The following is a 12,127-nucleotide window of genomic DNA, read 5'->3' as shown; positions in this document are numbered from 1 at the left end:
CTTTTGAGAGATTATTTGAAATTGTCATATATATAAATCTATTTACACATTAACAATTTAAGGTTTTATGAAGTTTGATGTTATTAAAATACTAAAGTACTATGCTTAAACAAGGAATGCTTTCATCATTGTCTAATTAAGTATACATTTTACCAAAGCCCACAATATTGTTAAATTCTTAATACAATCTTAAGAACTTACTATATTCACAAACAAATGACAAATACAATATGGAAGACAATGAGCAAGAAATCTTAGGCATGTGATTACCATTAATTAAACTCTTAATTAAACAAATTTAGCTTGAGTACTGTTAATGAAACAAACTTAGGCTAATCATGATTTCTAACTGTGTTTCTTTTATTGTAGGTTACATAGTTCTCAGTGTATAAAGTTACTATTTGACCTTGTGATTTCATACCCAAGATTGTGCTGGAAACCAAAATCCAGAGGCTGGGGTTGCTGGAAGTGTTCTGACACCACGCCCCACTCCAGCTTCACTCATTGTCTTTGAAAATAAAAGTCTAAAGTGAAAATTAGGGAAGACAAATTTTATTTCATTGTTTCTATTCATTCTGATTTTATGTTTTATATATACTTCCTCCAATTTAGCAAAATGTCCTATTTATTTCTTTTAGTTTTACTGATGTTTTCTTTCATCTTGTACACACACGTTAAAATGCATCGGGGCCAAATCTTAGCATAAAGGGCGCAGAGGAGCCAGCTCAGCCGGAAAGGGCTTACTACACAGGCATAAGAGTCCGAATTCACGTCCCAGCCCCAACCTAAAGTTCCAGATTTGTAATCCCAGCTCTAGGGATACAGAGACAGGTGGGTTTTAGAGCTTGCTCGCTAACCAGTCAGCCTAATCAGCCAGCCCCAGGTCCCAGTGAGAGACCCCCCCCCCAACATACACACACACACACACACACACACACACACACGGTTAGGTAAATTCTAAGGAATGACACCAAAGGTGACCTTTGGCTTCTACATATATGTGTGTATGTATATACATATATACAGACATGTATGTACATGTGCACACAACTACTGTCAACCTATGTAAAGAAAATCACAAAGGAAAATTGTTGTGATCCAGCTGCCCTCACTCCCCCTGACTAACAGCACAACTTCCTTGTGGTCTGTAATTGACAAGGATGTTTGTGTTCTTTCTGGCCGGTGGGTCTCCACAGAAGGAGTAGAAGTATAAAAGGTTGCTGGGCAAAATAAAGGTTGCTGTTCTTCCACCTGAAAAGAAGCCTCTGTGTCTCAATCCCAGCACCCCCCTACCTCCACCTTCCAGTCTCTGCTATCCAGCCTGCGCTGGCTGCAGCAGAAAATAAATTTAGCATGCAAAGTTGATACAAAATATATTTTATCAAATACATTTGAGTTAAAATTTGAAATTGCTAGCTTAAAATTTTCTCTCCTTTTAATACATTATAAAGCCAAACGGAAATCTCCATTGATACTCACTGATACACTGCTAACATGAAAACGACCCTTTCATATAAATTTCATCACAAGTAATCTGTAGTAAAAAGAAAAAAATATTCCTCTACTTGTCATTTCTATAAGGGTATTGGCATCTTACTATAATTGTATATTCCTTTTAGATGTTTAAAAAATTGAATTGGGTCTGTCCGCAACTAGATTTCTGAAGAACCTACTGTGGAGATTTCAGGAGCAGTGAGATGACTCAGTAGGTGAGAGCCCTTCTGCCAGGCACAGTGACTGGAGAATGACTTCAGAGCCGCAGGGCGCAAGGACGGCATTAACGCATGGCATACGTGAGCGTGCCTCCTTCCACATGTCTCTGCACCCCCACCCATGCACACAAAATAAATAAATAAATAAATAAATAAATAAATAAATTTTCTGAGCTGGAGAGATGGCTCAGCACTTAAGAGCGCTGGTTGCTCTTCCAGAGGATCTGGGTTTGATTCCCAGCACCCACATGGCAGCTCCCCACTGTCCTTATTGTCAGTTCCAGGGATCTGAACCCTTTTCTGGCCTTCGGCGGCACCAGGCGTGCCCACGGTGCACAGACAAGAATTAATATAGATTAAATTCCACAACTTCTGTTCAGTAGACTAGATAAAGATACAAAGTAAGTTATAAAATACTCGTGCTAGGGCTGGAGAGATGGCTCAGTGGTTAAGAGCATTGCCTGCTCTTCCAAACGTCCTGAGTTCAATTCCCGGCAACCACATGGTGGCTCACAACCATCTGTAAGGAGGTCTGGCGCCCTCTTCTGGTCTTCAGGCATACAGACAGAATATTGTATACCTAATAAATAATATAAAAAAAATAAAAAATAAAATACTCGTGCTAGCTAATACTTAATTTTTTTTTAATGTGTGTGCGTGTGTGTGTGTATGCCCCAGTGCTGAGGTCAGAGGACAACTTTGGGAGGTTGTTCTTTTGTCACCTGTGTGTTGGGGATTAACTGTGGTCGTCAGGCATGAGAGCAAGAGTCTTTAGCAGCTGAGCCATCTAGCAAACTTACTTTTAAAAAAAATAGGCAAGCAGACTATACTTCGCTTAGATTTTCTTTTTCCCATCCAAGTACTAACCAGGCCCGACCCTGCTTAGCTTCCGAGATTAGACGAGATCGGGTGCGTTCAGGGTGGTATGGCCGTAGACAGATTTTCTTTTTCCAAAATGAGACATTGTAAGTTGAGAGTCACATTCGAGGTAAAGCTTTAATATTAATTTGTTTTAACCTTGAACAAATTATTTATCATTCTTGGCTATAATTTATTAAGTGAGATCAGTGATTCTTAACCTACAGTTGAATTGTCCTTTTTCATCACACATTAGAATTGTCTTGGGAAAAGTTGAGAATGTCTGGGTCTTGGCATGGTTCTAACGAGTCAGGAAGTAGTGGTGGCCCTGAGAAGCTAGGAGAAAACAGCGGTGCAGTCAGCTGCTGCCCCGCTCTCTCCCCACAGCCAGCATTCAGGATTTGGTTGGTCAGCTAGCTTCTAACTACAGTTTTGGACGGTGGCATGGCTCTCTTTAAACATCAGTGTCTTCACTGTATGTGCCTGCCCTCGAGGCCTGCTGCTTGCCGCCCTGCATTCTGCCTTGTGAAGACTGGCTAGGCCCTACTTCTGCACTGTCTCCTGTCCTCAGCACTGCTGACTTCCAGTCTCAGGATCTGAAGTAGACAGTCCAGTTCTCCCTCATGCTGCAGTGCTGCTTTTAACCTCAGATTTTGAGACTTACGTTGGCTTATTTATGTCAAGTATTAGTACAGTGCCTGGTAAAAAGGGATGCCTGGGCTTGGAGAGAGACGCCTCACTGATGAAGGGTTCTTACTGTTCTTCAGAGGACCTGAGTTTGGTTCCTAGTTCCCATATCTGGCTCACAGATACTGTGACTACAACTTCAGGGGATCCACCATTCTCCTTTGGCTTCTACAGACACCTGCAATCAACTCTTTCTCTCTTCCTTTCCTCCCCCCCTCCCTTAAGCTTTAAAAAAGGAATAAACAGAATACGTGTTGTCTGCTGTCCTTCTGTTTCTGGGTCTTGGAGCAGAGCAGACACTTCATAATTCACACCCCTTCCCATTAAACCCAGCTCTGTTGCACTGTTAGAATCATTCCTTAAGTACCCTTTCACTACTTGACAGTAGAGTTGACATCTTACTAGTGTTCATACAGAGTAACTGCAGGCATGTGTTCTGCAGTGTTTCTTTAAAGATCTACTTAGTATTGAGCACAAGTATCTCAGTGTACAAAACTTTAAAAAAAAAATCTTTGTTTCATAAACTGAGGTAGTCTGTGTGTTGGAACTCAGACATGTAAGAAATGTGGTGACATAGTTATCTTGTGAATTGAATAGCTGTTAGAAACTTTTAATGCGAGTCATCAGAATAATTTTATTTAGAATTGTTTGTTTTGATATGTACAAGTGTTTGCTCACAAGTAAATACATGTACCACGTGCCTGAGGAAGGCAGAAGAGGGCTTGGAATCCCCTGGAATTGGAGCTGTGGATGATTGTGAACCACTGCAGGTGTGCTGGGACTGAGCCCAGGGTCCTCTGCAGGAGCAGCAAGTGCTCGTGACTGCCGGGAACTAGAAAATATTTTAGTAAATGATTCTGAAGGATGTAATGGTTTGAAACTCTTAGATCATGATTTTCCCAAGATTTATGCCTGGAGAACAGAAATTATAATTTCTTTATCTTTAGATCTGCAATTACTAACTTTAATTACAAGTTAGAATTATTAATAAAATTACATGAATTTGAAAGCATTTTTAATAATTTTGACACACTTTTCTCTCAGCCTCTTAGTCTAAACTACTAGTAAAGTATTTCTATTTTTCCCTACTCAAACTCAGGGAAAGTACTAGTCTAAAGTAGATATGCTGACCAAAATATAGGAGGTGCAGGAGAAAAAAGATTGGAATAGTAACCACTAATTCTGCAAATCAAGATTGTGCTGTAGTTAAAAAAAAAAGACTTATCAAATCAGTTTTGAGCAGCTGAGTTATGATAAGAATGTAGTATATTTTCATGTATCACCTGGACATCCATCTAGAGATACACCTTCTGGTATTGAGAATTTAATTTAGAGGTTTGTAGTGACTAAACCCTTGATTAGGTCACTTTGTTTCCCTGAATCTCCTCTGTTCAGGTATGTCTAAAGCACAGTACCTTTGAATACAAGAACTGTCCAGGAAATGGTGCTTCTGCTTTCTTACTTTTGACTGTTCTGTTAATAATCTTTTATGAATAGATAGTGGGGTTTTGCGAGGGCATTATATTTGACTTTTTGCATCTTAGCAGGTTGTTGGAGAAACGTAGCTTTAAGCATGTAAGATTGAGCTGTGTAGTCTTAGCTGTAAACACTTGAGGACAGGACTAAAAGGATTTCAATGGTAGGCTAGCAGAAAAAACTCAGAGTTTGTCTTGGTGTTTTTAGTCAAAGCCATTTGTTTTGTGACTTATATGTGTTCTGGAAATCTATTTCTGGTGATAACATTAGATTTTTTGTTTTATGAGAAAATTAACTTACAGATGTTGAATAGCAATATGAATGTAAAATTGAAAGTTTTACTTTTAAAGTGAGATGTGATTTAGAACAATATTAAAATACTTATGTTCTATGCATTGAGATGAGCATTTTTCCTACCCTGTGTATATTTTAATCTTATGTCCACCTATAAGATAGGTAGTAATAATATTCTTTTTTAAAAAATATTTATTTATTTATTATGTATACAATATTCTGTCTGTGTGTATGCCTACAGGCCAGAAGAGGGCACCAAACCCTATTACAGATGGTTGTGAGCCACCATGTGGTTGCTGGGAATTGAACTCAGGACCTTTGGAAGAGCAGGCAATGCTCTTAACCTCTGAGCCTTCTCTCCAGCCCCAGTAATAATATTCTTAATTAAATCATTGGGCTGTGGGCCACTTGGGCCAGAGGACAGGTCCTCTCCCCCTCCCTCCTTCCCTCCCTCCCCCTTTTCCTTCTTTTCTTTCTTTTTGTACTGAGCATCCCTACTGGGGGAGGAGGTGGGGGTGTGCTCAGCGTGAGTTACATAGCCAGCCCACCAAGGGGGCATGCAGGCTAATCTGGCTAGCCATCAAGCCTCAAGGATCTGCCTGTCTCTACCCTTTCCCAGTGCTGGGATTACAGGCATTCTGCTTCACCGGGCTTTTACTTGGTTGCTAGGATCTCACAGCAGAGTTGTGACCTGATGAGGCATTTCTCAGCTCATGTGGTTAACATGTTTAGATTCAGTCTTGGTTATGAGCCTTTCTGGGTGTGTTAGTATATATGGCTTTAGTAGCTAAGTGTAGTGATGTTAGTAATTTTATAAAAATTTCTACTTTCTAGGATGACTAATCAAAAGTGAAGAATTAATTATTATTTTGATAGCATGAGATACTTTCAAAAAACAGTAGTGGGAAAATTAATCTTTAGAGACGGATTTCTGGTCAGTTAGAATTTTTCTGCTGTGGTAGTGTTATGTGAACGCTGTGACTGAGCTACAGTGATAGCTCCTTAGTAATGTGTATCTTACCTGAGTAATTTAATCAGATCATTGTTTAGTGTTTTGTACTTTTCTCTTTTTTCCTGAGTATTTCCTATATAAATATTTTTTCATTAGGTAAAAATGTTAAGTAAGTTGGTTTTAGAAAAAGTAGACTGGAACTTTCGTGAGGTCCTTCTATTTGTATCAGGTTTTCTTTTTCTTAAGCGTTCATTGTGTGTGAAGTACACCTGTAAGTTCTTCCTACCCACAAACATGCCAACCTCTGTAGTGAGTATAGAGCTTTTTAGGACAGGTTGTAATTATTGTCTCCAGTTTAGTAGAAGACACCAAGAGATGAAGGATAAAATCATTAACTCTTGATTTTACAGCTGTTAAGTCACCTAGCCCGGACTTGAACATGGGCGTCCTATTTTAAAACTCATGTTCTTGGATATTGTGGTAGAATATATTCTAGGCATTTTTGCGTTCATGAGTTCAGTCCTCAGCACCAGAAACCCCAAGTAAAACATAAAGCTATATTCTTCCCGTAAGCAGAACAAATACAGTATGTTCGACCCTAGGGTAAGTGAGGAATAGTGCGGCTGAGAGAGGGCCTCAAGTTAAGGAGGTTACAGGAATGTGCTGGTTCTCGATACTGTGACAGAGACTGTACTGATGACCAGTCTCCGCAGGAGACCGCCTTGGGTGACTGTCACGTTCCTTATTTATAACCAGTCCTGATAACGCTGTACATTTCTGAGCACTTCTGTGCCGGTCACTTTGTTAAAGGTTTACGTGGGTTACTAAGCTCTTGAAACCCTAATGACACTGTGAGGTAAGTACTTACCTTCGCCTGCTTACTGAAGACGAACTGAGACTGGGAAGTGTTACAAATGTGAAGCCCCAGAGCTAGCAAGCGGTAGGGATCGCAGCCTAACTGCCTAGCAGAGTTGGGGTCACCTCTCAGGGGTGCGCGCGCTTACACATGCCCACCGAGCACACACACACACACAAAGAGGCCGTCCGCTTCTAAAAGAAGTTATGTATGATTTTAGCTGTCCACTGAACTGAAATTCCTTTTTTATTTTGTTTTCAATTTAAGAAGAGCTGCTTATATACAGATATCTTTTACGATCTTCAGAAATGGGTATTGTTTTTATTGATAGCTGCTAATACTGTTAAAGTAATATGTAGACTTAAATAACTAGAATATAAAAGATACATATCATGAAAAGTCAACATATTGAATTACTTTAGGACTCTCTACTCTTAGGCATGCTTTATATAAGGAAATGCTAATCTGTAGCTGTTTCTAAAGGGCAGTTTCTTAGTTGTATGAGTCTTGGTTATGTGAGTCGAATTCATGTTATATATGGTATCTTGAAGAAAGAGGACAAATTAGAAGACCAGTCTATCAAAACTATTTCAAAGAAATCATAGTCTGAGGAAAAATAAGTTTATGCTAATATTATGTAGAAATTGATTTGCATAGTAGCCTTGTCATTCCCATTAAAGGTTAAGTTCTAAATTTAAAAAATTGTTTGATCTAATTATGCTGAGAATTGGTACTACATTCCTATTTCCATTTATAAAAATAGGGATGTTTTTATTGGCTTTCTTTATTTTATACTTTGACTTGAAAGCTAGGTGATATTTTAAAAATAGTTTCAATTTGAGCTGAAGTACAAAGTTCATCTTGTAACAATTTATTTTTATTCTTGGCTACCGTTTCTTTTTAAGGTATGTAAAATTTCACTAATGGCTTTTGCTCCTATTTTTATAGCTGCATGTAGTCTTTATTTTTCCTTCTTTTTAGTATTATTTAAGTTGGTTTAGAAAGATCACCAAAATACTGACATGGTTATACACTTACACAGTAGTATTTAATCTATATGACTAGTGTAAACTATATAAATCTATTGTGTGATAGAACTTGCTACTTAAGTACCTTATCAGTTGTAGCACCATACAGTTCTCATTTTGTATTGTTATTCGTAGTCCGCAGTGCATAAGTTTTCTACTGAAAAGTATGTCATAGTTTGACAATCATTGTTTACACGTAATTTTCTCTCTTTTTATTACAATGCTTCCCCAGCAAGGACAAGTTTGGAAGGTTTGCAAAGCTTTTCACCTTCCCTCTGCCCGCTTGCCCGCTTTCAGATCAGTCTCATGTTTCATAACTTCTCTTTCTGTAATCCACAACATAGCCATAGTAAACCAGAAGGTCAGGTTACAGTACTGTACCCCCTCACACATGGCAGACATCACTGGGAAAGCATGTGCTTTAAAAATGGAATAAAAAGCAAGAATGATACAATTTTTAATATTTTTCCCCAAGAAAAAGCATCTCATCCAAGCAGTTAGCTGTCACGTACTGTTCTGTTGGTTCTGCTGTTAGCCTTCCCAGTAGCACTGTGTGGTGCAGAGGAGGCTGCACTGTGAGGTGACCGGATGGGGACAGTCCCAGCATTCCGTGTTTGTGAGAGAGGACGGGCAGGGACAGGGGCTGCTGGTGTGAGGGGACACAGTGTTGTGACGCAGACGTCCAGAGGAGCAGGCAGTACACATTAGGAGTGTAGGCCAGCTTCAGTGTGAGCAGCTTCCAGTTCTTTTGAACTAGGGCTCTTGTGTATTAAAATGTTGACAGTGAATGAGGAAACCATTTGGAAAAGACATTTTCAAACATAAGTCTTCATTTTATAACACTCAGAAACATTTTACTTAATATTTAATTTTGTAATACCTTATTAGCGCCAGATGAAAACAATCCTACCTCAAACCAAAAAGGTTTTTCATTTCTTTTCCTTTTTTTAGGTTTGAGCTTTTTCCTTCACTGCTGTTCTGCGCTAACTGCTTTAAAACTTTCCATGCGTTTTTTTCAGTAGAAGAACATCTCTGTACTGTCTCCCATCGCATATTTCAGCTGTGACAATCCCTGCACTTTGCCTGTTCATTTTATCACCTGCTCACCAAAACAATAAATCTTCCTAATTTCTGATTTCAGATGTGCTATTCTTCTTGATTTTAGGAAGGTAGATTTCACTTTTCTCATTGCTGTTGTCTCTTTAGGCGTGTGGAGACCCCAAGGCTAAACCTTCCTACCTTATTGACAAAAACCTGGAGTCTGCTGTGAAGTTCATAGTCAGAAAATTTCCTGCTGTCGAGACGCGCAACAACAATGTAAGTCGTCCCGATTTTCTCCTTGGCGCCACCCGTGTGTGAGAAGAGCAGTGTTCAGTGGGGTGTTGTTTCTCCCATTAACCTAACGCTGTGTGCAGCATTTGATGCACAGATTTTAGACCTTGCTTAAATGCTTTTAAAGACAGTATTCATATCTCTGAAATTAGAAAACTTCTAGCTACATGTTATGCGGGAAAGTGAAATTGTAATTTCTTACACTATTTTTTTTTTTTGAAGTTAATGCATAGAGGATAAACAGTGCTCCAAATGTGTGTGTGGTTACTTGGGGCATCTTGTTATCCTTATATCATTAACGTAATTTTCTTTGGAGGTTGGCAGTGGCTTCACAGAGCACTTACTGCTTTCATAAACAGCTGATTTTGCTTTTAAGTTGTATTTGCTTCCCTGGCATTTTCTTGGCTTCCAAAAGCATTTCTGGAAGTTAGTGAGGATATGGTATAAGGTCTTTATTCCCATATTAGTTCCTGTGTGAAAGTTTTTTTGCATAAAGTTTGGTCATATTTAATCTTTCTACTGTGTTTATTTGGGGCAGTTTTTTAGAGTAATCATAGAAATAACCAATTTCAGAATTTTGTTTTACTGTAACATACTTATAAAAGTTTTATTGACTTGGAATCTTTTTACAAGTCATCATTTTGCTTTTATTTTTCCTTGATGTTCCCATACTGCAATCCTTTCTTTCTTTTTTGCTTTATAAAAATTTAGTCTAGCAATTTCTCTTTATGAGTGCCCCGGTCTTGAGAATCTATTTAAAAGGTAGATTGTCACGTTTTTATCCTCAAATGATATGTATCGTAGGTTTATATTTCTCTTGTTTCTAATGCTTAAAACATTTTAATGTAGAGAGAAATGTTAGTCAGAATTAATAAAAGTAAGTCAGGTACTCTAAAAAAAAAAGTCTTGGTTTAGGTTGCTTGTGCTTTTTAAATACTTTTTTTAAAGTCTGTTTTTGTAGAAGTTTGGGTTGGTAAAAATCTTAATTTTATAAAAGATTGTATGTATTTATGTATTAGGGTTTTATTTATTTATTTATTTTTGGTTTTTCGAGACAGAGTTTCTTTGTAGCTTTGTATCCTGTCCTGGAACTAGCTCTTGTAGACCAGACTGGCCTCGAACTCACAGAGATCCTCCTGCCTCTGCCTCCTGAGTGCTAAGATTAAAGGTGTGTACCACTGATTGATTATGTAAAGGAATCACAAAGAGATCCTGATAAGAAAAATTATTTTCAAAGCACACACTTTTTAAAAGACAGTTATTTAATATGATTAATTAAAAAAAGAAGCCAGCATGATGGTATTTCACTGAATAATTTCCATACAAACAAAAATTAAAACAAAGTAAATAGAAAACTTGTATTTGTTTGCATTGCAAAGTAAAATAGTTGCATAATCTACCAGGTGTGGTAGTGCACTGTTTTGGGCAGAGACAGGCAGCCAGATTGGTCTACATAGGGAGTTCCAGGCCCCCAGGACTGCATTGAGACTTTTTCACAGTCTCTGTGGAAAGGCCAAGTGTTAGGTGTGAACAGTAATTTGCTCTCATTTGAGACATTATGAACTCATCCGAAATGACAGAGTTTTAGTGGAAATCTGTCACTTAATTCTGTTTATGCCTGCTTGTTTCTATAAAGTATCTGACGTGAAAATGTCTTAATGTAGCATGGTAATTTTATATGGCACATTTACTGAATATGAGATCTTATTAGGACCTGATTAGGTACATATTAACTGTTTAATAATAATAAACATTTTCTTAATAGCCATTTAATAGTTTTTACTGTTCTCAATATGCTTGGCAGACACTTGTAATAATACTACTCTGCTGATCTTTGTCCTTCAATAGTATTTCTTCCTTTTTCAGTATTAAAAGCATAAAATTTGATAAACACTATTGATATATTTCACATGCTGTACAATTTATCTCTGAAGTGTGAGGATTAAGGTTTTTAGTGTCTTCCCAGAGTCATTCTGAGTCACAGGTACCCTATTGTTGGTCCACACGAAATAAACTGTTTATGTTTTTAATGTATTCAACAACCCTGTCACTTTCACCCAGAAGAGACTCTGCTTCCTGAGCATTCGGGATCCCTGATTCCCTGCCAGCCTCCCGGTTCTAGGCAAGCACTGATGTATTTATTCAGTGTCTGTGCCTATTCTAGAACTCTTATGTAAAGATAATCATGACACTGAGTATTTTGTGACTGGCTTCTGCCATTTAGTACAGTGCTTTCCAGGTTTATCCAGATGCTAGCAGATTTCACACTTCACCTCTTATTATTGTGAAAATTATCCTGCTGTGAATGTAAAATATTTTATGGATTCATAAACTAATAGATGTTTGTATTGTTTTCCTTTTCTTGACCATGAATAATAGAGTATTGTGAACATTTTTTGTGTGTAAGCATATATATACTTAGTTTACTTTTAATGCTCATATTTTATGAGTAAACTGCTGTGATATGCATTTTTTCTGTGTTGAACCTATAAAATTGATAACATGATGTTAACTGCTAGGATTATATGTACAGTTCACTCTGCAGAGCTTGTTTGTCATATGCTTTGACAATTATTCCGTATATGATACTCTGTGCTACTTGTCTTTTGTTTGTTCACAGTGTATTATGTATTGACTCTTTCCTTTTTTTTTTTTTTGTTTTTTTTCAAAACGGTTTCTCTGTAGCTTTGGAGCCTGTCCTAGAACTAGCTCTTGCAGACCAGGCTGGCCTTGAACTCACAGAGATCTGCCTGCCTCTGCCTGGGATTAAAGTGCTGGAATTAAAGGCCTGTGTTGACTCTTTGAGAGGTTTTTGTATCAGTTTTAGTCTGGGTCTGCTAAATAGTGGTGATAGACTCCTGGCCAGTTTAGATTAGGCAATACGAAGTTGTTGGTTAATGAAGGTTACACATCTTATTGCAGCACTCGAGAC

At 38.0% G+C, this 12,127-nt stretch overlaps 1 protein-coding gene across 4 annotated transcripts in view; it reads left to right on the top strand.

Moving 5' to 3' along the window:
* Nckap1 (NCK associated protein 1) overlaps positions 1–12,127 on the top strand; it is a 75,009-nt gene that overhangs the window by 2,982 nt on the left and 59,900 nt on the right. For 2 of the 4 annotated variants that reach the window (XM_041639870.1, XM_041639869.1), the window contains exons 2-3: positions 8,096–8,113; positions 9,070–9,180. In XM_041639870.1, coding sequence (XP_041495804.1) covers positions 8,096–8,113; positions 9,070–9,180 — 129 coding nt within the window. The remainder of the gene's footprint in view (positions 1–8,095; positions 8,114–9,069; positions 9,181–12,127) is intronic. The other 2 variants (XM_041639872.1, XM_041639871.1) reach the window with 1 other exon arrangement.

The sequence above is a fragment of the Microtus oregoni genome, unplaced genomic scaffold (assembly GCF_018167655.1).
Source record: "Microtus oregoni isolate MIOR12 unplaced genomic scaffold, Mior012 000060F_ref0000265, whole genome shotgun sequence".
Lineage (NCBI taxonomy): Eukaryota > Metazoa > Chordata > Mammalia > Rodentia > Cricetidae > Microtus > Microtus oregoni.
The sequence above is the reverse complement of the archived record's forward strand: the minus strand, read 5'-3'. Positions and strand labels throughout refer to the sequence as shown.